This window comes from Quercus robur, chromosome 6, assembly GCF_932294415.1.
Source record: "Quercus robur chromosome 6, dhQueRobu3.1, whole genome shotgun sequence".
NCBI classification, from domain to species: Eukaryota; Viridiplantae; Streptophyta; class Magnoliopsida; order Fagales; family Fagaceae; genus Quercus; species Quercus robur.
This window is the reverse complement of record NC_065539.1, coordinates 2,531,463-2,556,913: the sequence shown is the minus strand read 5'-3', so window position 1 is coordinate 2,556,913 and position 25,451 is coordinate 2,531,463. Positions and strand designations below refer to the sequence as shown.

Sequence of the window (25,451 nt, the reverse complement as noted above, 5' to 3'; positions counted from 1 at the left end):
AGCCAACGCTTCTTTCGACCGAGCTTGAAAATTGCCGGCGTCGAATTCTTCTTCGTTTTAGTGGGTTCGAAGCACGGTCTCTAAGGATGAGAGTTTAGCACGCCAAGAGAGGAGAGACCAAACGGCATCGTAGAATTCAATGCAGTCTGGTTGAAGCCAATCCAAGGTTTCGAAAGCCCTGTTCATCGATGCCACCATCATTTCCACATCCCCAGACCACGACGAAAGCTCCAAAACCAACAGCTTCTTCAACGACTCCACCATCTTCGCGTAGAGTTCACATGTCATCGAAGCAAGTTGGTTGAGATTATTGCTGTTGTTGTTGTTGTTGGAGGACCCATTACTCCGCTGCCAGAGTTGCTTTTGACTTTAAGCAAATACCCAAACCCAGAATAGTGTTCAAGTTTGGATCTTATGTTAATTTTTTGGGTTTTAAAATTTTTGGGTTGGTGTTCTTGTTAAATGCACTTTTAGATCTTAATTCATGTGAATTTTGGTTTTTAATTATGTTTTTATATGCTAATGTGTCATGGGTGATATGGCATTTTTTATAATATTTTAATTGCTCCGGCTGCCACCTCAGCTATTTCTGTCGGTTGACTGACGGAAAGAACGAAAATAACACACGTTAATTGGTTTAGGGACTAAAAGTGATAAAATTAAAATGTAGGGACCAAAATGGAAAAAAGTCAAAATATAAGGACTAAAAGTGCATTTGCGTCTTGATTTAAACTAAAGAAAATTATCCTCGGCACAGTCCGAGGAGATCCGTTCTTATATGTTTCTCACAAGTTTGATTACAAGTTTGGTTACTGATTGCTACAATGTTTCTCTATTGATTTGACGATCACATTCTCTCATTGCTTCCTTCTTCTTTTATACTCTTTTCCCTTTTCATCTCTACCCTCCACATGCAAGCCAGATGGTTGGTCTTGATACTTGTCTCATCAGCACATTCTTAAAGTCTTTATGTAGTAATTGTAAGACTGAAAATCACTGTTCAGGTATCACCTCCACATTAATGTGATTAGAGAGTTAGCTGCAAAGTATTTAATGTGATGGTAGCAACTTTCTTCTTAGATATTTTAGGATTCCCCCGTCCTATATTTCTATAATGCTTATTCGTACCAATAGAACTCCCCAGAACGTTCCCCTAGACGGCAGACCATCTCTTCAGATCTCGGCTTAGTTAATCGAGGAGGCATTAATCCTAGGCCCACCTTTCTGGGCCATTAAGACCAAAATTAGCTTCTTCATCTACTAAAACGGACTCTCTTGATAATATTTACTCCTCCTTGGACGTCCTCTAGTCCTCGGCTTAGGCCTAATGTATACACAAATAATGAGCTCCTGCGCCCAATATCCCTACAAATATGTATAGACAATATTTTTATTTTTCATTGATTTATTATTTAGTTATAACATCAAAATTAAAGTAAATAAATATGTAAAGTTAAAATTGTCTAAGATGAATTTGTAAAGTCAATATATTTATATATTTAATCTTTTCAAAAAATTAAAAGTAAAAAAATAAGAATAATGATGTGGCCAATTTTAAAAGTGTATGCAGTAAAAAAAAAAAAGGATCATGTTCTCTTTGTGTTATACAGATTATTTTCTTTCATTTTGATAGGTCAAGTGTTCAATTTTAGACATAAAGTCTACTTTTTTCCCACACATTATTTTAAATATTAAATTTATAATATGGTATAGTCTCTTAGGAATATCTAAGAAATATGTAGTTTCAAGTTCATGTATCTATATTAGTAAACGAAACTCAATCAATAGTTCGAAACTACTCCTACAATAAGAAAAATTATAAATATAATAATCTCTTTTTAAGATAATGAAAATTTTGAATAATATATTTGAAACTCAAATAGTTTAGTTGTATAGGAAAAACAAATTAGGAAAATATAATGCACAATAACATAATTTATCAAAATAGGCAATGACACCAAAGCCGGGAACTCTAGGTCATGCCGTGATCCAGAAGAAGCCCTTGTGGATCATATTTGCACACAGCATGGTGATCAAGTTGTCCCAGGAGTTGATTGTGAACTCACACAAGACCATTGATGCACGCGGGGCTAATGTTCACATTGCCTATGGTGCTGGAATTACCATTCAGTTTGTTAAGAACGTGATCATCCATGGGCTTCACATACATGATATTGTTTCGGCACCAGGTGGCACGGTTAGGGACTCTGTGGACCATGTGGGGTTTAGGACAGCGAGTGATGGAGATGGAATTTCTATCTTTGGATCCACAAATATTTGGCTTGATCATCTTTCTATGTCCAATTGCCAAGATGGTCTTATTGATGCCATTCAAGGATCCACTGCCATCACCATTTCAAACTCCCACTTCACCCATCACAACGATGTAAGTTTATCTATATTTTATGGTTGAGATTAAATATTATAAATATAAGTGTATCAAATGTTACGCCATTTAAGATAATTTTTCAATGATGTGACAATTTGTACATTATTAAGTTTAATAAATAAAATTTAAACTGTAAAATGGATATACCATGATGAGTTATTATGATGGTGCAGGTAATGTTGTTTGGTGCAAGTGACACCTTTGCAGGTGATAAAAAAATGCAAGTCACAGTGGCGTTCAATCATTTTGGAAGGGGATTGGTGCAGAGAATGCCAAGGTGCAGATGGGGTTTCTTCCATGCTGTTAACAATGACTACACTCACTGGCTTATGTATTAATTGACTTTTCAATAGGACCATATTTTCTGAAAGAACCATATTTTCCAATATCCAAAAATTGAATGGGATGTGGTCTAGTGGTTTTGGGTGATGCACAAGATACGTTGAGTGTGTGGTCCTAGGTTCAATTCCAAATATGGACTCACTTGGTTTGCTTCTCTCAACAGCTTAAAATTCACTAGTGTACCTCGTGAGACTAGGAAGTTATGACTCACCATGTTCCCCGTGTACCCCAGTAGGCCCCCGAACTTAGTGGGTAGGGTGCTACTATAATCACGCCAAAGTAGGATTGCCACATTGGTCACACCCCACCCCCCCCCCCCCCCTCCACCCTTTTTTGTTCATCAAAAAAAAAATCCCAAAATTGAATAAAAGAATAACAACATGGGAAGAAAGTAATATCATGCTAATACCATAAATATACACACATGTAATATTTTAATATTTTAAATTAATAATATACTCTTCTTAAATGAAGAAAAAAATATTGGTTTCAAAAAAAATAATAAATGAAGAGAAATATTAACTATATAACAAGACACTATATACATATATATATATATATATATATCTATATATTCTTTTTTCCTTTTTTTTTTTAGAAAGATATAACAAGACACTACATTCTTCTTCTTCTTTTTTTCTTTTTTGAAATTTCAAAACTACATTAATTCATGTAATAAGTGAATATTCTTGTCTCAAACATACAATAATCAAATGAGTTTAGCTCTTCTCAAAAATAAATAAATAAATAAATAAAGTTTTACAGCTCCAATGTATTTGAGAAAGTTTTTGATGCATACTTGTATGCAGTAATTGTTGCATAATGGGTTATGTAGTAGCAAAAAAAAAAAGTAACATAACCAAGGTTCATGTGCAATGTATATGATCAGATGGACCTTTAGGCACTTGTCACTTTCTTTTTGCTACCACATTACCCATTATGCAACAATTGCTATATACTTGTATGTAGCAAAACATCTCTCTTAGTATTTCCTATATTTCACCACTTCTCTATACATCGGTATTTAGTATTTTACTATATTTCACTACTTCTCATATATTTCTAGTGAGGGAAAATTACATTTATCTTATAGTTTAGGGGTGTAACAAATTAAACCTTATAACTTCAAAAGTAGTAAATTAAATCTTGAGGTTTTTAAAAAATCACAAATTGTTCCTCATTAGTTTCAAAAAGTAAAAAATTAAACCATAAATTTTCAAAAAGTTACAAATTAAACCTAAACCAATTTAAGTAGAATGACATTATTTTGGGGTTTAATTGGTTCACTTTTGACTTCTTAGGCTTATTTTATTACTTTTGAAACAGTAGTGTTTAATTTGCTATTTTTTTTATTTAAATTTCACTGGATTAATTTTTACACTCCTAAACTATAGGGTTTAAATGAAATTTTCCTTCTCTAAAAAATATAAATAAAATAAAACTTTCCTTTCATTTAATGAATAATTTACTTTTTCCACAAGTTTTTGAAGTCGCAGATTCTAATATAAAAGTAATTGTCCACCACTCACAATATGTGAAAGAAATTGTGTTTGTTGCAAAGTTGCTGTTTAATATGACGTAAAAGAAAAAGTCCTCTAAAAAGGATAGAGTAGCCTAGGGGTATTAGTGAATGGAACATTTTTTTTTTTTTTGAAAGCAGTGAATGGAACATTACTAGATATGATACTTTTTTTTTTTTGGATAAGATATGATACTTATTAGAAGAATAAAAAGAAATTGGGCAAATATGAAATTACAGTAAGCTTGAGGACTACCGTTGCAGATACGCAAATTTCAATTTAAATCTGCGCTTAACATATGGAAAACACCCAACGGCTAGTTCGTAGAACGGTAACCCCAACGGTCAAAAATTCAAAATACATCTCATAATACCCCTCTAAATCTCAGCGTTCCCTTCACTCTCTCCCCTCATCTCTCTCTCTCTCTCTCTCTCTCTCTCTCTCTCTCAGAGACTTCCGCTTCTATCTTCCTCCTCTGGGAGATCACTGCCACTGAAAAAAGTCACCCAAAGATGTTGCAAGATATGTGGAACGCTCCCCCAGGTTTCAGACCCACCAAGTCCGCTCCTTCCTCACCAGCCAAGCCTCTTGGGGTTTCAAGAACTCGATCTGAGTCCTTCCACGTTACCCACAAGGTCCCAATTGGCGACAGTCCTTATGTCAGAGCCAAGAACGTTCAGGCAAGCTTTCTGGGTTTTCTTTTAATTGGTTCAAAATGGTGTTTTCTTTCTTTGTTTTATGTTCTGATTAAATGGGTCTTTTTCTTTTTTCTTTTTTGCTTGAACAGTTGGTGGATAAGGATCCGGAAAAAGCGATTCCACTGTTTTGGTCAGCCATTAATGCTGGGGATAGGGTGGATAGTGCTCTGAAAGATATGGCTATTGTGATGAAGCAACAAAATCGGGCTGAAGAAGCCATTGAAGCTATCAAGTCACTGAGACATCGGTGTTCAGATCAAGCCCAAGAGTCTCTTGACAATATTCTTTTGGATCTTTACAAGGTAATTCGCTGATGTACATTTATAGTTTGTGTATTATTTCTGGTACTTTAGGATACTCAAGATGACTAACTGGTGGTACTTTAGGATCTTGCTGACAACTCAAGATTACTAGTATTGATTCTTTTTTGCCTTTGTTTCTGCAGAGATGTGGGAGGTTGGATGACCAAATATCACTCCTCAAGCACAAGCTGTTCTTGATTCAACAAGGGCTGGCTTTCAATGGGAAACGGACCAAGACTGCCAGATCTCAAGGAAAGAAATTTCAGGTCTCGGTGGAACAAGAAGCAACTAGGTTATTGGTAAGAATGCATATGCCTCTACTAGTTTAGTTAATTGTTGTTTATAATGGGTACATGAAATTGAGGGCCAATTCTTGTTATAGGGGAACTTGGGATGGGCACTGATGCAGCAGAACAACTACATTGAAGCAGAAGATGCCTATCGGAGGGCTCTTTCAATTGCTCCAGATAATAACAAGATGTGCAATCTTGGAATCTGTTTGATGAAGCAGGGGAGGATTTCCGAAGCCAAAGAAAATTTGCGGCGTGTGAAACCCGCAGTGGCAGATGGACCAAGAGGGACAGATTCACATCTCAAAGCCTATGAAAGGGCACAGCAGATGCTGAAGGACCTTGAGTCTGAAATGATGAACAAGGGAGGGGACCGGGTCGAACAGAGTAGACTCTTCGACGCCTTCCTTGGATCTTCATCGATTTGGCAGCCTCAGCCTTGCAAGGATCATCATACTAGCTTGCCTTCAATCAAATCCCAGGATGATTTTGCTGATGAGAATATCAATTCCAACGTAATGTTGGCAAACCAAGTGGTATTACCCCAGCAGAAAAGTATCAAACAAGTTGCTCCTAACTTCAATTCACTAAATGTTGCTGCACCACCATTCTATTCAACAAAATTTAAGGAGCCCATTGCAGAAGACCCAGTTGGGAATCAATTTCCTGAGGGCCTAAAGAGATCAAGGTCTGGAAATGCTGCCAATTTGATCAGAGTGAACGACATTGGGGAGATTAAGAAGCCGCTTTTGGAATCAAGACAGCCCGAAAATAAGACCCGAAAGCTATCCGTTTCCCCTGAAGAAAAAGGGGACAAGTTGACAGAGTTGTTGCCTGACAACAAGGATTTTGAAGAAGCTATCATGGCTGCGGTTTTGGGCACGGATGAGGCAGGAAAGACAGTTGGTACTAGCAACACTGCCGGGATATTTCAGAGGAAGATTGAGAAGAGGCTTAAGGTTTTTCAAGACATTACACTCTCTTTGAGTCCAAGAGTCTTGAATTAATTTTAATTTATTAAGTTATATAGCAATTTTTTAGGTGGGAGATGCACTTGTTCTCCTTTTGACTTCAGTTCCTGTAGATGGCTACACATAAGAGTAGCAATTCTACAGGTAGAAGCAGTAATAGTAGTGTATGGTAGATTATTTAGTGTTGGTCTACTCAGCAGAAGTTTATTCCTATTCCTGTAAGCCCCTTCAACGAGGGGTTTAACACAATAATAATAACTTTATTATTTCTTATTTATATCGCCGATCTTATTTACAAACTTCCGGAGAAAGGGGGCAACATTTAAGACAATCTGTAGAAGAAGGTGACTAAAATATGGTTTTCATTTTCAAATTAAACATATAAATATTATTATATCCGAATATTCTTCTTTTTGAATAACAAATCGACTGCTGATTGGGTTGAAATGTGACTTATTATTTGAATATACTGATTTTGTGTAGAAATTCTATTCAAGTTGAGTCTTGTTCACTTGACTTTTTCTGTAAATATCGAAAAGGTAACTGAATAACACCACAACTGCAGCAAGTGCAACTACAATTCTAGCACTGCTCTTAGCAGCTCCCAAGGAAGGTGGATTGAAGCCCAGCTCGGAAAGCTTCTTATGTGATACCGCATAATCTGTGAAGAAAGCATCCTCATCCTGCCATCATAACGATAAATCCCCTTGGTCACAAACTTGATTTTTTTTTTTTTTTTTTTTTCGCCATAATAAAATCAAAACAAACTGATAGATGGCTAGTAATGTGAGCAATAATGCAATGTGAGCACTTGAGATAATGTGAACATTTTGATATGAATAAATATATGTCACACTGCTACCTCTGCATATAGCTCAACATAGCGGCGGAACTCAGGATCCTCAACTAAGACCTTGTCTGTGGGAAGTTTCAATAATCTCTTTGAATCCCCTTTTAGTAGCGCCCTGATTCATCAATCATAACATATATATCAAATAAAATTTCAACTTGCCTACTATATTTCTTATAATAATTGAAATTGAATATAGTAACCAAGTTTTTATCTACCAATATAAAGTTTTTATTGATTTCTTACACAAAGTATGAGTTATCAAATTTCAAAGGATCATTTGTCCAAGGTAGACTTTCAAATCCTGATCTCTCCTTATGTGCCTTTCCCTAAAGAACCAAAAAGAAGGATAAATTATATTTATGTTTCAACCATGGTGAAGAACTTTTTCCATATTTTGAATATTTGGAGAAAGTTACCAATGTGTGGCCTCCAGATAATGCCACGATGTCCTTGTCAGAAAGACCCATGCGATAAAAGACGTCCCTCAAATGCTTTGCGCCTACCATGAAAAATAATAAACAGAGAATCTAATTTGTTTAACATCTGTTAAATGTGTGCATATGATTGCATGTTCTGTCACAATGAAGTAGATTGTGCATTCAATTTCTCTAACAATAATACAATATGCATATAGCCAAGCTTAGAACAAAATAACCAAGTTTTATAATATATAAAAATCTCAGGTAACCAAAAATGACAAGAGAGTGTCCAATAAAAAAAGCCAACAAATCCAACCCCTGTTGTCTTACAAGTCCAAATTGACGAATCTTGTGGTTTGAACTTGGAGGCCCAATTCTAGCCCAATTATCCAAAGCTAGTGCTATTAGTCAAAGCCCATTAGGGCTGGTCCTAATGCACTTATTTAGTCAATCTTGAAATCTACAATTTGTGAGAAATACCATATCATTTATTTTCTTCTATTTGTTTCCTATGTACTGGGAATCATGTAGTCATTTAATTTTCCCATACTAAGAGGGCTGTTCTAAACACCATATATCCTAGTTGGCTAGAATGAATAAATCAGAGAGTGATTATTCTGAAAATTACTTGTGTTAGTACTTTGTATCTCACTGGGTGCATTCCATATTTCCATTGAGTGGTGAGTGTGTTCGGTGGCTTCAGCCCTATACGGTTATACCCTCGGTAATTTCCTTTGGGTGGTGATCTTTTGGTATCCCATTGGATTTTCCCTAGGTGGTGAGCTTGTTATACTTGTGTGTGAGGTCCTGTTTCTTGTTTTTCTTCAATTCCAATTTTCTTGGTATTAAAAATACATGTTTTCAAATGGATTATAAACTAATCAAAGTATCAAGTGCATGAAAGGAAAGTATGGCCAAATGAGGATGATGGCAAATTTGAGTAACAAAATGCCATTATAACATGCGATAATGGTACACAAGCATGTATTAAATCTTTTGTCTTCTTTCTAAGATCCTTCAAACTGTTGAGCTTGGGGTAGCAATACATCCTGCTAAACTACCAAGGCAACTAAGAAGGCTGGTATATTTACTCTAACAACCATAGATGAACAGAGTTAAACCTTATTCTTCATTCCTTAATCTGAAACAAAGAGACTGAAGAAACTAATGTTTCACAAAATGGCCCCATTACAAATTAAAGCAATTTCATTAATGGCATACCTTGTTTTGCATCTGGAAGGCGCCCTTCTTCAGGAGATTCCATCGAATCCTGATTGGGATAAAGAAAGTTACTAAAGACTATTAGTTAGGTGTTAAAAACTTCTACCACAAACTTACCTTTCTGCCCGGAACAAAGTCGATAGAAGGACCTCCAGTGACCTCAACTGCAACAACACCAGCAAGCTAAAAAAAAAAAAAAATTTGAAGATGAGTCAATTATTATTAATATATTAATATATTAAGATACCAGCTTGATTAATATTAACAAAGGTTGATGATCCCAAGTTGATTCAAATATTAGCCAATATATTCTTAATGTAAACATTTATTAATTTCTTATCTAGCATATGTCCTCATCCATGATAAGAAAAATATCAGGTTGAGAGGATGTGAGAGAAGAGAAAAAAAAAAAAAAAAATGTATCTGAACAATGCCAACTTTTTCGTAAATTAGATATACTTCTGCCTTTTTTTTTTTTTCCATACAGAAGCAACAATACATCAACATCTTGAGGATGTGAATGAAAAGCATAAAAGTGTATCTAAACAATGCCGATGTACTTCCTTCTTCTTTTTTTCTTTTTTTTGTCATGGTAACAATGATATACATTTGATATGACCAGCACCATCATTCATTTTGGTGTATATGACTGGTAGACATGCTCTGCCTGTGTTTTAAAAGACTAAAAAAATAATAATTATCCAAATCATGGGAGAAGGTTCTCGAAGGAAAGAGATGCAGATAAACATAATTTCACAATTACCAAAAGCATGGGATCCTCTATCAAATTGATACATGAAAAAAGAAGCCCTTTATAGTTTATACCGTACCTAAGTGTGTTATATTTTTTAGAGTATTTTCAACACCCTGCTGCTTGGCACAAATATCTACACTAAGTACATTATTTAATAATGACAAAGGTTGTCTGTGATTATATGTTACATGCCAAGACATAATAAATCTGAAGGTATTTTGAATTGAAAATAATTCGGGATTTGAATAGAGCTGTTGTGATGATACATATGTGGTTGCTCTTGTCCAAGGTGGCTCTTTATAGGTAGCCTGGGTTCAGGCTTACCAATTATTGTCCCTGGTGTTTTGGTGAAAATTTTTGCAACTTAGACCTCAATGTAGACCTCCTATTAAGCATTTATGAGGCATATACATGGGCAAGGAAGTTCAATCTATATGTGCCATATGGAAGGGCCTCTTTATGATTCATTTTCTGCAAAGTTGTCTGGTGTAATTAGAAATGGGGATTGGTGTTGGCCTGCTGCTAGATCTGAAACTCTTGTTAGAATTAAAGCTGGTCAGAGTGGTATGGAATTGGCTACTGATGATAAGTAATTTGGTTGCCTACTGCAGATCATAATTTTATTGTGCTTCAGTATGGGACTAAATTAGAAGGAAGTTTCCAGAGGCTGAATGGTGGGGATCATTTAGTTCTCCAAAGATGTCCCAAAACATGTTTTTATATTCTGGCTTGCCACTCAACCAGAGACAGACTTTTTAATTGAGAGTTTGAGACTTTAAAGGTGATCTTTTACGCACTTTCTGCAGAACAAAAAATGGAGTCCAGGGACCACCTATTTTTTTAATGTTCTTTCACTCAAAAGTATCTGGAAAGTTAAGGTTTAAGTTCAATAATTATAGAAGAATAGGCAAGTGGGCTTTTAAGCATCTAAAAGGCAAAACTTGAGGAGTCTGGTCTGCAGAATTGCTTGGCAAGCAGTACAGAATTCATGGGGGCAGAGTTAAATCTAGATTAGATCTCTTAAAAGCCATAGCTTATAATGTGAGAGGGCAACTAGCTTGCTCAAGGAAAGTGAAGAACTCTATTTTAAATAGAGACCTATGCAGCTTATGTTGGTTATTTTTTATTCTGTATAGCTTGCTCAATTAAGTTTGTTTTTATAGGTGTCATTTTGGTTTTGGTTTTGTAGGCTCTTCTGGACAGGTTTCTTTCTGTTTTGTCCCTAGACCTTGTACAGCTACTGCTGCTTGTTTTGTTTGTTGGTTGGTTTATCAAATACTCTTTCAGAAAAAACAAAACAAAAAACAAAACTTAAAAAGAATAAAATAAAATATTGAATACAACTATTGTTCCTGGAAGAAAATAATCACCTGGTATAAGTCAGCATACGTGATTTTAGGATGTTTAGCCTTCACTTCCTCTGAATCAAAAACAAAAGCAGGAGCAGAACAGTTAGATGAAAATGAATGCTAATTGGCTTCCAAGATCACTCACTGAGTGGCGAAATTGAATGGAGCTCCTACAAAAATTCATACTATCTACAACCAGTTCTCTAAAAACCATAAAGAAGCAAAAGCTCACCACAAAATTTAACAGCATTTTCCAAACCAGCATTTGCAGTGTGTTTCAACTCCTCTGGATTCCGGATTGAGCCATTAGGACCTCCAGTCTTCGTTTTGGCATCATAGGTTCCAGCACTATGCCAACTGTCAATGATAATGTTATGCAGCATTATTGAAAATTTGCAATTAATTTCAATAGCAGTTTCTCGTGTTTCTAACGGAGACACTAATAAGTGTTCAAATCCACCGTCTCCATCTATCGAATTATCAAAAAAATAATAATAATGAGTGATCTATAAGTCGGTACACTGTATCACAAAATCATTCAGTCCATTTCAATATTGAATGCATGTATAAGCTGATTCAGCTAATGGTTGCAAATATAACACGTCAGTTTCTTAGTTCTCTGTTTGGACAATCAAATATATGTGAGAAGAGAAAAAGATAAGAGCAAATACGCTAGGCGGAGCATGATAGGAGCGCAGCCCTTGCTGGAGATAAGAGCACGAAGGTCTCGACGTGCCTTTTCGATTTCCTTGAGGTACTCTTTGTCTACCACTGGTGTTGCCATGAGATGAGACCGAGTTTGTTAGCACAGATTGCACTTTCTCTACAAACAAAAACAAAGAAGGCGCATAATAAACACAATAATCGAATTTGAAAGTTTATATAAAGGATTTTTTTTCTTTTTTTTTTTAAACGAAAGGAATGATTGAGTTTGAAGGGAAGGTTAAACTGGTTTTGGCAGAGAAGAAGGAAAGTATTGGTATTTTGCTCTCCTTGGAGGGAAAACAAAACTTTACCATCAAAGTATATACTTTTGAAAAAAAACATTGAAAAGAAAAATTACTGTCAAGACTCAAAGTATATACTTTGAAAAAATACATTTAAAAAAGGAGTAGTGTATGAGGCAGGTTCAAATTTGAACTTACAACTGAAATTAATTTTTACAAAAAATTATTGGTGGTAAGTTTTTATTGGTTTAAATTTAAACCCACAATTAAAATTTTTTTTTTTTTTTTATGTAACGAGAAATACTATGTCTACAATATTTTTATAATACTTTCACAATAAATTCTAAGTGGTATCCTGTTACTAGTTGTAAAAAAGTAATTTAAGTGGTGAAATTCAAATTAAAATCAATAACAATTTACCACTTATGTTCACAATATTTTTATAACACTCTCCCAACAAATCCTAAGTGATATGTTGTTACCGATTGTTAAAAAAGTAATTTAAATGGTAAATTCAAATTAAAATCAATAACAACTTACTACTTATAATTTGTTGTAAAGTGCTGTGTAAAATATTGTAAACGTAATACTTATTCTTTTTTTTTTTTAATAAAAATCAATAATAACATATCATTTAAGATTTGTTGTAAAAGTGTAATCAAAATATTTTGTATAAAGCATTTCTCTCTTAATAAAAGAAGGAAAATATTAACGAATGTCTTAAGACTTAAGAACGTTGGTTTATGAACTATTTTTATAAACATTTTATTGGATAATAATAAAGCAATTACTTTTTCTAACAGATTTTTATATTTTCCATAAAAAGTGATGTTAAAATTTTCCTAATATAGTTTACTAACTATTGTCTTAAAAACACCCGTTAATAAGACTCATAAAAGAAATGAGAATTCTTTTATATGCTCACTTATGACCCGTTTTGTAATGTTATTTTAATAACGTTATTTGTATTTTTTGAAAATACGTGTGGATAAAAAATTATTTAAAAATACGTGTAATGTTATTTAAACATAAATAACAAACGGGCCTCCTATCAAAATAAATAAATAAATAACAAACGGGCCTTAGTTTCACGCTGGGCCTTGGGCCATCAAAATTAGGAGCTCCTAGAACGAAACAGATCAATCTCCTTAACGCTTTTCTTTTCAGGCTAGTCATTACATGGTCCAAATGAGAAAAGTTAGAAATATTTTCTGGAAACAACACAAAGTCACAAAAGTAGAAGCAAAACAAAAATATATAAAAGATTAATAGCTAATTTGTTGACTCAGCTTGAGCTAAGCATGCTCAATATTATAATCGTGAATTCTCAGTCTGAGGAGGTGGCAATGCTGGAAATCCAAAGAAGATCCGAGGCATTTAGCCTGAAAATGCTCTGATAATGTGATTCCATCATCACTGTTCCCAATAAAATATGAAGCAGTAAAATACAAAGTTTAATTCCCATTGATACACACATTATTCCTAGGCATTGTTTAATCCTGGTGGTTTTTTAAACTTCATTTTTTGTTGTTAGGTATTGTTTTTTTCTCTAACAATTTATTTTTAAAAGTGTGCATATATTATTCTTTACGGAAGTGGTCTCAAAGTCCTGCTTTACACACTGTAATTGCAGTGTATCAAATCAGCTTAAGACAAGCCTAACTGTAGAAAATGATAGTGGTTGCTTGGCCGGGATAGAACCAGCGCTTAGTAAGCGGCGGCGACAGCCCGGTTGGAGCTATCAAATGGCTACCAATGATGGATTTGAGCTGAACTTTTTTCCTAAGAGAAATGATATGTCCATAATATTTTCACAAGATTTTTACAACAAATATTAAGTGTCAGGTTGTTATTGTTGGAACAAAAAAATAGTCTTAGTATTAGGTTTAAATTTGAACCAATAACAATTAACTACCTATGATTTGTTGTGAAAATATTGTAAAAATATTGTGGACGTAATACCTCTCTTTTTCCTAATGTCTGAATTATATTGGTGGATGGGATTAATGGGTTGTGATATAATGTGTTGCTATCTATTCTTGTATTTGAAAAATGTGAGATGGCGCACATTTATTGGGGGGCCTAAACAAAAGTATTTACATCCACATCCGGTTTAAATTTTATCTCATTTTCAAAAGGTTGAAAAATATATGATAGCTAAATAGTATAATAAGCATTATTATTAATTGCACTCAAGCCCATTATGTTATAAAATAATGTTAGAGATACAAATTATTTTATAAAAAAATTTACAAATTGTTGATGTGGTGAGTGATTATTGGTAAATGAAAAACAAACAATTCAATCCACCACTAAACTATAAAAAATGAACAATTAACTCCCTAATTGATTTGTGGTAGGCCAATATCCTTTGTCAATTTTGAAAATTTTGTTAAAATCAACAATTTTTTTAATAGAAAATCCTAATTCTCAAATTACATTAACAAAGCTACTATCACAGAGTATCATTTAAGTCAAATGGATCAAGGAATTACAAATGGATAAATCAGGCATAAATTAAAATTTTACTCATCTAGAATGTTAGGAAACAAATATCATCTCCTTCATTAGAAATAATTCTCCTCACCTCCATGACTCTCTAAGCCAACTCAACTGTCATTTTATGATTTGTTCCAAATCACACTTCTCTTCCATCAAGCCATTCATCCACTTTAAACTTGCTGAGATTGACTCCAAACAACACCAATATCCATAATCTATTGATTTTCAATAGATTCACTCCAATATATATATATATATATATATTCCTTCTCTCTTCAAAAAAAAAAAAAAAAAAAAAAAAAAAAAAAAAAAAAAAAAAAACTGAATTTGAGACCTTCAAATCAAAAAGTAGGCTTGACCTTTTTTTTCAAAGAAAAACAATTGGGATAAAACTGAGCTTGAGATTTAAAATAAATAAATAAAACAATTTGGAATTCTGAATTCTGTCACTTATTATAATGTTATAATAATATTTTTTTTAAAAAGATGTTGGCCCTATTTGATTTTAATCGCAAAATCGGTACTTTGATGTTTAGGCATTTTCAGTATGAACAATGCACAATTCCCCCCCCCCCCCCCCCCCCCCCCCAAAAATAAAATAAAACACCAAGTTTTCTGTTAATTTTTAAACAAATTTATGGTACTTAGTAATAGATGGGGATAATTTGCATAATTTTATTGAGGAGATTATATTTTTTTTTTTGGGGGTGGAGGAAAAATGTTTGGAAAATGAGGAGATTATTCTTGATCCAATAGTGAAAGCCAGAGAGCAATTTCTACACTACGCTTCTATATTACTGTGTAAGATCCGGTAAGAATCATTATAGCTTTTATGATGTGAGGTATAGTAAATCAAAAGAAATTCAAGCAGAAAAAGAAAAGCTAATGCAAAAGAAAAAAAGATAAAAACAATAAATACGTAATTAAACATCATTTCCCAAACGTCATTAGCAACAAGCCAACACTAATTAACTCTGTAGCCATTTCAAAATTCCAACCATTTCTCGATGAGTTTATATGAACAATCCTTATACTTTCAGTGATCCTCCCTAAAGTATTTTGAAATATTTCCATATATAGGTTTGAGAATTGAAATGGCCGTTGGAAAATTGATTTTACCAAAATGCCCTCTTTTTAACTCCCAAAGCAACAATCAGTATAGCAAATTAGCAATATTGTATTTGTATGTACCTATAAAGAAACAACATTTGGGACATGGGGGATGTCCGTGTCTCTTTGCTTTGCTTGCATCTGCATGTTACTCCCACAAGTTTCATGGTAATAATTTATTTAGTGCATAAGCTGATAAGCATAAGGGTAAAGCACTTTGGAAACAAGCTCAAATAAAAATAAAAATAAAACCACTGGCCCTCTGCCCAACACTCATTGCTCCTGACACCTCTCAAAACTGTTCTGTTTCTCTCACTGTTCCTTCACCACCACCATCCCCACCCAAGTACTCATATCAACCAAACCAAACTAGCATTGTCTGTACTTTACTTCTCTAGAGAGAGTTTTCTAGATTCATACTTCATAGTACCTACTTGGAAGAGTGATTTGAAGAACCCAGAAAGTTGAAAAAACAAAGGTTTGTTTGGTAACTCTGAAGCTGATTTTTTTGGCTCAAATTGAAAAACTTGAGTCACAATCAAACACATCAACATGAAGGACCCGCCGTTTATCAAAGCTTCTAAGGGCAAAGTAACAGTTCTCTCCTCGTCAAAGTAAGGTAAAAACACTAAACCTTAAAAAATAAAAAAGATCTGCCTTTTATTTTTTTGAAGGCATTTCTTTTACTTTTGGTTCCAAAATCTCCAAACTCAAAGAGAGTGAAGAAGCTTGATCTATCAGAAGAAGAAGAAAATGGGTTGTTGTTATTCGAGAATAGAGAGAGAAGAGATCGTGTCAAGGTGCAAAGCAAGAAAAAGGTACATGAAACAACTGGTAAAGGCAAGGCAAGCATTCTCAGCAACACACAGCATGTACCTCCGTTCACTTCGTAGTACTGGTTCAGCTCTTCTCCAGTTCGCCAATGCCGAAACCAACCTCCACCACCACCACCACCACCACAACAACTACCACATGCAACCACTTCTTCCTTCTCCGCCGCCGCAGACTCCGGCGCCACCTCCGCCTCCTCCACCTCCAATGAGTCCCGGCTCCGACACCTGGACATCAATGACTGCCTCGCCAGCTCTACCTCCGCCGCCGCCGCCGCCTCCTCCGCCTATGGCGTCGACTTCCACGTGGGATTTCTGGGACCCATTTGTGCGGTCCGTGACGGAGGAGGAGGAGTGGGATGAGGCCACCACGATGGCTTCGGAGGCGGTGGCTACCACGACGGGCATTGGGGCAGCGAGTACCACGCCGCCACCTTCGGTGGTCAGTGGTTTTTCTAAGGACACTACCGCGAGTGAGCTTGCTATGGTGGTGTCAAGGAATAGTAAAGATCTTGTTGAGATTGTGAAAGAGCTTGATGAGTATTTTCTCAAAGCTGCTGATGCTGGTGCCCAAGTCTCAATCCTCTTGGAAGTTTCAAGTTCTATTAGCTATTCATCTCAGAGTAAAGGAGGTAAGGCCTTAAACAGCTTTTTTCTTGGATTTGTGCTATAGATTTGTTTTGCTATGGACTTAAATTTTACTCAAAATGAATTATAAGATTATGGGCATTTTTTTTTCTATATTTGGTTAAATTTTGCAGTAATTAGAGGGATTATTGTCTGTGTCTTTAATTTGGTTTTGGCAGGAAAAGTTTATAACTATGGGTGTAATTTGAGTCCATCGACGTGGACATGGAATTTGAGTCCAAAATCAAATGGTTTTGGGAAGTTGGGTGAGGAAATGCTTGGAAGTAGTGTTGCAAGCGGGGCTATTGTCAGTAACAGCCATTGTTCAACTGTGGAGAGACTATACGCTTGGGAGAAGAAATTGTATCAGGAAGTCAAGGTAAAATTTTAGTTCAAAGCTTCAAATTTTCAGAGTTTCTGTATGATCCATTGCTCCTTAATTGCCCAAGAAAATAAAATAAAAAAGTTTCTCTGCTTCCCTTGTGGGCTCGTGATCGAATTTTCCTTTACATAAAGTCACAAGCACAGAAAACAAAATTAGCAAATCTATTTTTGTCCTTTTATGCTTCCATGAGTTTTTTCCTGTGTTTCTTTTTGCTTTTAGAGCTCAAAGAATGACATGTTAATCTTGGGGCCTTTTAACTACAATTGATTAGTCAAAAAGTAGCCACTGGCCCCCATTTGTATCCATTACTATTAGGTCAGATTATTCAAATTCTTAATAAGTTTTGTATTGTGTTTAAGTTTTATTTTGGTCCCCCTTCTACTTGCAATTTTATTGTGTGATGTTGTTAGACTGCTGAGACCTTAAAGATAGAGCATAAGAAAAGGGTGGCACATCTAAGGAAGCTAGAGTTGAAGAGGGCTGACTATGTGAAGACTGAGAAGACCAAGAAAGAGGTTGAAAAGTTAGAATCACAAATGATGGTTGCTTCCCAAGCCATAGAGTCCACCTCTTCTGAGATCATCAAATTAAGAGAAACCGAACTGTATCCACAACTGATTGAGCTTGTCAAAGGGTTAGTCTTTTTCCTATCACTCATGTCATGCCCCTTAAATTAAATAATAATAGCATAGGAAAAGAGCCCTTGAATCATCTCAGTACCCCCATCTCTACTCAAGTGAGTTTTTAAAACTCAAAAATCCATTGAAGAAAGATGACCCATTGGCAGGAATCTTTTGCTCAATTCCTATGGCTTTTCTTCTGAGTTTTCTTTGTGAGTGACTGAGTGTAGTTATTTTTTAAGGGCTTTTAGAAAGGCATTCAAACAATGTCTTTTTCTGTATTAATATGATCCAGGATGCAAAGAATACAGTTCTTTTTTTCTGACATATGGTTTGGGTGTTCAAATTAATAGGTAAAAGATAAGCAATTGACTACTGAACATATCTGGTTTTAGCAGCATGAGAAGTCAACTGTATTGATATTTTTGGGTCAGTACTCAGAAGATATGCATGCTATTGCTAGTACTACAGTAAAAAAAATCTTTTGACTGCTTTTACTGGGTTGTTTCATCATGCCCCTTGTTTGCTTTTGTTGCATAAATATACGGACTACAATTGTGTCATGTACAACGACCTTGTCAGGTGGGTCTCTCTCTCCTTAGAATTCACTATTCAGGCCTTATCTTTTGCTACCCCTTTTTCTTTTGAATGTCTTCCCAAGGGAGACAATATTGTGGCTGTGAGTGTACTATTATTCTGAGGTTTCACTACTTGCACAGGTTGGCTATACTAGCATGCCATGTATGCAATGTTGGCTATACTAGCATGCCATGTATGCAACTCAGCCTTGTATTCCCTTTTGTAATCCTCAAATATTGATTCCTCTTTTTTTTTCCTTTTGGAAATAAACTGTCTTTATTTTAATATAAACAATAATAAGCACACATCCATTGGACATGCCTAACTAGGAAATGAAGAACAACAATTCTTGCACTTAGGATTAGGCATTCACAATGAGCCAAAGTTAAGTTAATGTAACCTGTGAATAATGTGCCATTGCCCATAGGCATGCAGATTTTTTTACATGCATGATGTGGCATTGGTGAGCCGACGCTATGATATCCTTAGTCTTTGGAATTTTCCATAATTCTTTTCTTTTTCTTTTTTGTTTTTCATTTATCTATTTCAAAATATTGGCGTGACTTGCCTTAGGAGAAACTGGGCAAGTCATTTTGTTTAAATTTGCAGTCATTATTTGAATTATACACTGAACTTTTTATAAAGATGAAACGAGTCTCAACATTTTTAACTCATTGTTTGGCATTGCAGGTTAATGTGCATGTGGAGGAGCATGTATGAGTGCCACCAAGTCCAAACCCACATAGTTCAGCAGCTGAAATACCTCAAAACCATCCCATCAACTGAAGCCACATCCGAGATTCACAAACAATCAACTCTCCAGCTTGAGCTTGAAGTCCAGCAATGGCACCAGTCCTTTAGCAACCTGGTCAAGGCCCAAAGGGATTACATCCAGTCCCTTGCAGGCTGGCTCCGACTTAGCCTCTTTCAAATCAGCAAAAATCCACTATCCAGAACTTCTGAGGAATCCAAAATTTACTCACTTTGTGAAGAATGGCACATTGCAGTTGAGCATATTCCAGACAGGGTGGCATCTGAAGGGATTAAGAGCCTCTTAACAGTAATCCACGCCATTGTAGTTCAACAAGCGGACGAGCATAAGCAAAAAAAGAAGTCAGAATCTGTATTTAAAGAGCTTGAGAAGAAGGTCACTGAGCTTAGATCACTCGAGTGCAAGTATGGTCCATATTCCATGGCAGAATCCTATAGCACTACAAGTGGCAAGGACCCAGTTGCAGATAAGCGAGCAAAGGTGGAAATATTGAGAGCAAAGGCAGAGGAGGAGAAAACTAAGCATGAAAAATCAGTTGGTGTAACAAGGGCAATGACACTGAATAATCTTCAGATGAGCTTTCCGCATGTGTTTCAAGCCGTAGTTGGATTTTCTAGCGTGTGTATGCAAGCATTTGAATCAGTATACAACAAAGCCAAAAGCGCCGGTGAGGAGCTTGATGTGAAGAGGATACTAGGTTGAGAGAAGACCAGATTTAGGAAAAATGACAGCAGTGGTTTTTGTATATAGAAGTGCATCCTTTTGGTTTTGGCTAGACAAAAGTGAACTCCATAAGATTTTCAGGATTCTCCTCCTTTGCAAATCCATTCGGCCCAGATTTAATTCAGAGCTGAGACTTTTAGTAATTTTTCTAGGCTTGAAGACTTTGGTGTTTGTCCAGTGGTTCAGTTAAGTTTGATACACAATATTTGAAAGTTTGAATGTAATTTAGCTAGGAGTTTTCAATTAGATTTTATACCTTCGTTTTGTCTTTGTCATAGGAAAGCGTTTGGATGCTTTTGGTTTTACTTCATTGTTTGTTTTCTATTTCTGATGAAGGGTTTTGCTTATGAATGTGGTTTAACATCGTTTTGATCCACTATATTTTGTATAATGCACTTTTTATCTGAATGTAGAAGCCCAACTTTACGGTCGTCTAGAGATTAAAAAAAAAAAATGCCTCTTGGAAAGGTCGCCAAGCGTGGTTTCGTTGTGGTAAAATAAGCGAATAGAAAAAAAAAAAAAATAAGCGAATAGAATTGTGGAGCCAAGCCTACATAACAATATCTTTCTTTGAAGCTTCGTAGTTGCAAATTGCAATGGTATTGATGGACATTTCTTTTTTTCTTTTTCTTTTTTAGCCTTTTTTATATCTAACCCAATTGGCTTCACACTCGCGCATGCTTGATGGGTTGGACCAGTAATATCAGCCAATGGACAAAATTTATGTATTGTTACTTAGATTTTCTTCTTAAAATTCAAAAATATAGTTACTTAACTAAAAAATAGACTTCTATTTAAAAAACAATACCTAAATAGTATACACCTAGGTTTTATCCAAGGAACCACATATATTTGTATAAAATTATTCTAAATTTTAAATAACTTTATACACCATGTTTGGTTGGTATGAGAAGATTCAGAAGAAAAGATGGAATGGAAGCTGAGAGAAGGAAAAGGAAGAAAAATGTGAGCCGGTTTTGCCATTTTTTCTCTCTTTTCAAATTGAAAAGAAAAGAGGGGAGAAAATGACCTTGAGAACAAAAAAGTCAGAAGTACCCCATTTTTTCTTTCTTTTACTTTTAATAATAAGGGTATAGTAGTAACTTACTCTTTATCTTTTTACTTTTTCACCCTCTTTTCCAAACACACATCACACGATGAAAAACACATTTTCTATTCTCCGTTTTCCATTTTTCCAATCAAACAAAGCCATATAAATATAATAAAGACCATGTGCGTATTTTGCACTAAAATTAATATAGCATTATTCTTAAATTTTGGTTTAGAATGCCTAACACTGAAACCTGAACTAAACATATACAAGCCAACTGGTACTTGGTCGCTGTACACAAGGAGAAAAATGCTACTATTATTTACTAGATATATAGCAGATGACCCGACCAAATACAAGCTGTTTCCTCTGTCAGCCTAAAGGTGCTGGATTAAGCAGCACACTTGCTATGCAACCAAATCAAGCGCTTGTCACCTTTGAGAGACAAGAAAATCTCCCTTGCATTAGGCTTGTTGAATAGATCTAGAGCAGCCAAATAGACCTTTTCATCAACACCTTGCATCTCATCCAGTTCTCTTATACAATCGGCTATGGTATGTCGGGCATTACATTGCAGCATGGCGGCTGTCCTTAGCTTTGAAGCAGCGGCCATCTCCATTATAGCTCCTGCAATAACGTCATCCATTCCTTTACGACCTCTCTTACGATTTGCTGTTGAACAAGGAGTGGTCGGTTGAGTAGTTTTGTGGTCATCTATAATGTCATCCACTTCATCAGAATCTGACATGGACTCAGGGTGCATGCTCAAGGGATCTGCACATTGAATGGAAGGACTCCCTCCCTCATCTTCAGCAAACGAATCGTGTTTCCCATTGGCAGCTGATTCTGAGAATATCAAGCATAGCTCCTTGTAGATTGGGCAGCCAGAGTGTTTCAAAGTCTCGGCATCAGGATGTCCCTGCTAGGCATGTTCCATAGGGAGTAGATGATGGATGATTAATAAAGAACATAAATCAGGCAATCAGCTCCTGCCTCGACTTGGAGGAACTCCAACCTAGAGCAGATATATATTATTGGCTGGTAGTAAGACCAAAAATTGGCCTAAAACATCATTCTATGGAATTTTCAACAAAAAATTTGTTACTATCAAGTCCAGCATGCTTTACCCCTTTTGAATACAAAAACAATACAAAATTTTTAATAAATATCAAGGATCAGCAGCCAATGTCATGAGGTTAGAAAAATTCCTCCAGCTCAGGCAGGTTTGAATTTTTGTTTAAAAGGCAACAGATATGAAAGCAACATACCCTGATGTATTCAGTCCATGCTTCATCCTTGGCTATAATAGTCCCCGTGAATTCATCCCAACTGAAATCACTTTGATCAAGAAGTGACTTCACAGTAATATACTGCCTCCTCAAGACTGCATATCGGTTCTTCAATTGCTCCTTGTCCCATTTCAGCCCTGTTTTCTTATAAAATTCAGCAGAGATATACCTCCATGCTTTCTTGCTAAAAGAATTTTTTTGTCTGTTCCCTTTTTGAACTTGGTTAATCATCAAGTCTGCAAGTATCTTAGTGAGAGATGTTGTCCATCTAGCTCTTGCTTGGTCATCCTGCTGAGGTGGTTCTCTTCTTGAGCGAGTTACTCGGCTTGACATCACTAATTCCATAGACAAAACCCCAGGTTTTATAAAGAAGGGAGGGAAAAAAGCATCAAATGTAACAACCACCACAAAAGCAGCAAACATAAAGGCTGCTCAAAGAACACATGTAAATGAGGTGCAAATAACTGCTTGAAGTCTAGGATGAGTTCAAATGGCCACCACCCCAAAAGGGTAGGGAAAATGCAAAGGTGAAAATAGAGATTGGCATGTTAGCCTACAAGATATAATCACCTCTATTAAGTTCTCCTTGGACGAGTCCTACATAATTTCTGTGTACGATCACATCAAAGGTGATCTCAAAGTCGATCAACTGAATATTATTAAGGCTTCTTCTCAGAATAGACAAAACATACAAAAGAATTTATTTCCCTTCCAAAGATAAAACCCTAAACATAAAGAGCTCAACTAACAGATTGGGGTTTCCAATTATTCAGAAGAAACATAGTATTATATGCTACAAAACATTCTGTACTTGTCGGCACAAAGTAGTAATTCTCGCACTCACCGACAAAGATTCTTCTTCAAAGAACTTGCTATTTAAAGTCAATATCACGCCCCTCACAAATCTATAAAACCACTTAGATTTAAGAAGTAACTTTTGGAGGTTCATAATAACTGATTTTTAACTAACAGTAGCTAAATTGCATAGGAAATTAGACCAAGAAAGGACTATGGATAACTTAAACGAAGACTAGCTCAACAGTACTCAACACAGACAAATACCAAAAGACATGAGAGACTCTTACTCTTGTCTCTGTAACTAATTTAAAATTATTCTAAACAAACAAGCAGCTGAATTTTGCATTGCTTTATTTCAAAATCTGTTATTACTTATTAGGGAACTAGTTCAAGAATAAACACTGGTATGCTCGCATCAAACTGAAAGAGCATTTGAACCTTGGGGTTATTTTAAAGTAAAATCATTTTCTTACAATTCACATACATAGCTGCATTTTCTCATATTCATGGGCAACAGTATTAAACTACAATCCAATTCTCAAAAAATATATATATTTAAAAAAAAAAAAAAAGCCTATGATCCACCCAAATTCCAGCTTTGAATTATTGGTAAAAGAACCATTATTCCTTTTCTAAAGAATACTTTAGAAACCCAGAATTGGGTTCCATTACTTTGTACCAAACAAACCCAACAATTCATCATTTTTAAACAAAAATTAAAACTTTGTGCCACCAATATGCATCACCAAACAAAATGTCTACATATAATTGAAATAAGAATCCAACAATAACACAGAGAACACTTAAGTTGCGTTCATGCACCCAAAATTAAAATAAAAAATAATAATAAAAGCCCTAATGTACAAACGATAGGTGCTGAGCAAAAACCATAATTTAATGCAAAGTTGAGCTCATGGTGATTATATAATGGACAATTAAATTTATTAGGAAAATGAAGAATAATTGGAAAACCCTAAAATTTGGAAAAAATGAGATTATATTAACAGCCAGGCAAACTAAAACCCTGAAGAAGCAGAGAGAGAGAGAGAGGAAAGCAATGCACCTTTTGAGAAAAGCCCTGAGTGACTCGCGGTGGCGCTGAAGATAATTTGGCAAAAGGGGATTGTACTAGAAGAAGAAAAAAAAATTACTAATAAAATAACGAAAACTACTTTTTGAAATAGCCCATTAACATTTCTCTGATTTTGGGAACTGAGAGTTTTTGTTGAAGAAAATTCTTTTATTCTTTCAAACAATGCTCGCTTTGTCTTTGGATGATTCGGGACAAAATGTCATTGCACGCACCCCCTCCACCCGGACCTGTTTTTGTTTTTGGGTAATGGGTACCGAAAATTGATAGGTATAACGGAGAAATTGTACTTTCTTTTCTAACGTGGATACCACTTTTTATTAAAAATTAAAAATTAAAAACCAAAAATACTGTAGCACATTCAAAAAAAAATTGTAATAAAATAATTTTTAAAAATGTGAATAGTGCCGTAAGACTCAATTTTAAAGTTAAATTTGCATTTTTCCAAATTGCGAGTCTCATGAACAGGAAAAATTATTAGATCCACCAAGAGGATTGCTGACTTGATTCTCTCTCACCTCTCAACCAATAAAATGCTATTATTTATGCGAATGTAACATCATCTGGTAATTTTTATTTTTTATTCTTTATACTGATTAGGAAGCTTACACATACATTTGTATAGATGGTATCATCTCATTGGTCAGGGAGGACCACATCAGCAATTCTCCTGGTGTAAATAATAATTTCTCCATGAACAGTGCCCATGGATCCACTAAAAAAAACGCAGCCATTAGAAACGCGCAAAACGCGCTTCCAAACTCACACTTAAAGTAGACCCTATTATAAATTGGGTCATGCTAACGAGTGCCCTTAGGGCACTTGTTAACAATTCATTTTAAGAAAGTTTTGACATCACTTTTATAGGAAATGAAAAAAACTGTCAAAACATTAATTATTTTTTTTCTTTTTCTATAAAAACTTTCTTCAATTGAATTCTTAACCAGTGCTTTAAGGGCACTCGTTAGCATTTCTCTTATAAATTTAATGAATAGACCTTACTATAGACGTGAAAGGAGG

General features: G+C 35.2%; 5 protein-coding genes across 5 annotated transcripts; 3 read left to right on the top strand and 2 right to left on the bottom strand.

Moving 5' to 3' along the window:
- The first annotated feature begins 1,951 nt into the window (after positions 1–1,951).
- LOC126689588 (probable pectate lyase 19) lies at positions 1,952–2,727 on the top strand. Its single transcript, XM_050384824.1, has 2 exons — positions 1,952–2,386; positions 2,563–2,727. The coding sequence occupies exons 1-2, from the start codon at positions 1,952–1,954 to the stop codon at positions 2,725–2,727; spliced, it is 600 nt and encodes a 199-aa protein (XP_050240781.1).
- Positions 2,728–4,646: 1,919 nt separating this feature from the next.
- Positions 4,647–6,789, top strand: LOC126690574 (protein POLLENLESS 3-LIKE 2). Its single transcript, XM_050385776.1, has 4 exons — positions 4,647–4,931; positions 5,039–5,251; positions 5,395–5,550; positions 5,634–6,789. Exons 1-4 carry the CDS (start codon positions 4,764–4,766, stop codon positions 6,546–6,548), a joined length of 1,452 nt encoding a protein of 483 aa, XP_050241733.1. The 5' UTR covers positions 4,647–4,763; the 3' UTR covers positions 6,549–6,789.
- Positions 6,762–11,973, bottom strand: LOC126690575 (L-ascorbate peroxidase 3-like). The gene is made up of 9 exons (XM_050385778.1): positions 11,780–11,973; positions 11,341–11,465; positions 11,130–11,179; positions 9,123–9,188; positions 9,006–9,054; positions 7,782–7,864; positions 7,609–7,691; positions 7,375–7,477; positions 6,762–7,195 (listed from the first exon to the last, which is right to left on the bottom strand). The coding sequence occupies exons 1-9, from the start codon at positions 11,890–11,892 to the stop codon at positions 7,001–7,003; spliced, it is 867 nt and encodes a 288-aa protein (XP_050241735.1). The 5' UTR covers positions 11,893–11,973; the 3' UTR covers positions 6,762–7,000.
- A 3,917-nt stretch (positions 11,974–15,890) lies between these two features.
- Positions 15,891–20,508, top strand: LOC126690569 (protein ALTERED PHOSPHATE STARVATION RESPONSE 1). Its single transcript, XM_050385770.1, has 4 exons — positions 15,891–17,129; positions 17,304–17,503; positions 17,920–18,143; positions 19,399–20,508. The coding sequence occupies exons 1-4, from the start codon at positions 16,421–16,423 to the stop codon at positions 20,180–20,182; spliced, it is 1,917 nt and encodes a 638-aa protein (XP_050241727.1). The 5' UTR covers positions 15,891–16,420; the 3' UTR covers positions 20,183–20,508.
- Positions 20,509–21,358: 850 nt separating this feature from the next.
- On the bottom strand, positions 21,359–24,689 carry LOC126690572 (L10-interacting MYB domain-containing protein-like). Its single transcript, XM_050385774.1, has 3 exons — positions 24,405–24,689; positions 22,523–22,878; positions 21,359–22,173 (listed from the first exon to the last, which is right to left on the bottom strand). Exons 2-3 carry the CDS (start codon positions 22,874–22,876, stop codon positions 21,646–21,648), a joined length of 882 nt encoding a protein of 293 aa, XP_050241731.1. The 5' UTR covers positions 22,877–22,878; positions 24,405–24,689; the 3' UTR covers positions 21,359–21,645.
- Between the last annotated feature and the right edge of the window lie 762 nt (positions 24,690–25,451).

Excerpts from the sequence above, each read along its gene's own strand:
- LOC126690575 (XM_050385778.1), bottom strand. The coding sequence starts at position 11,892 with ATGGCAACACCAGTGGTAGACAAAGAGTACCTCAAGGAAATCGAAAAG. Across the intron at positions 9,189-11,129 it reads CGTATGCTGACTTATACCAG|CTTGCTGGTGTTGTTGCAGT; the intron begins GTGATTATTTTC and ends TTTTTTTTTTAG. Across the intron at positions 7,478-7,608 it reads TTTGATAACTCATACTTTGT|GGCGCTACTAAAAGGGGATT; the intron begins GTAAGAAATCAA and ends TTGATGAATCAG.
- LOC126690574 (XM_050385776.1), top strand. The coding sequence starts at position 4,764 with ATGTTGCAAGATATGTGGAACGCTCCCCCAGGTTTCAGACCCACCAAG. Across the intron at positions 4,932-5,038 it reads TCAGAGCCAAGAACGTTCAG|TTGGTGGATAAGGATCCGGA; the intron begins GCAAGCTTTCTG and ends TTGCTTGAACAG. Across the intron at positions 5,252-5,394 it reads TTCTTTTGGATCTTTACAAG|AGATGTGGGAGGTTGGATGA; the intron begins GTAATTCGCTGA and ends TTGTTTCTGCAG.
- LOC126689588 (XM_050384824.1), top strand. The coding sequence starts at position 1,952 with ATGACACCAAAGCCGGGAACTCTAGGTCATGCCGTGATCCAGAAGAAG. Across the intron at positions 2,387-2,562 it reads ACTTCACCCATCACAACGAT|GTAATGTTGTTTGGTGCAAG; the intron begins GTAAGTTTATCT and ends ATGATGGTGCAG.
- LOC126690572 (XM_050385774.1), bottom strand. The coding sequence starts at position 22,876 with ATGTCAAGCCGAGTAACTCGCTCAAGAAGAGAACCACCTCAGCAGGAT. Across the intron at positions 22,174-22,522 it reads CATGGACTGAATACATCAGG|GGACATCCTGATGCCGAGAC; the intron begins GTATGTTGCTTT and ends CATGCCTAGCAG.
- LOC126690569 (XM_050385770.1), top strand. The coding sequence starts at position 16,421 with ATGGGTTGTTGTTATTCGAGAATAGAGAGAGAAGAGATCGTGTCAAGG. Across the intron at positions 17,130-17,303 it reads TTCATCTCAGAGTAAAGGAG|GAAAAGTTTATAACTATGGG; the intron begins GTAAGGCCTTAA and ends TGGTTTTGGCAG. Across the intron at positions 18,144-19,398 it reads CTGATTGAGCTTGTCAAAGG|GTTAATGTGCATGTGGAGGA; the intron begins GTTAGTCTTTTT and ends TTGGCATTGCAG.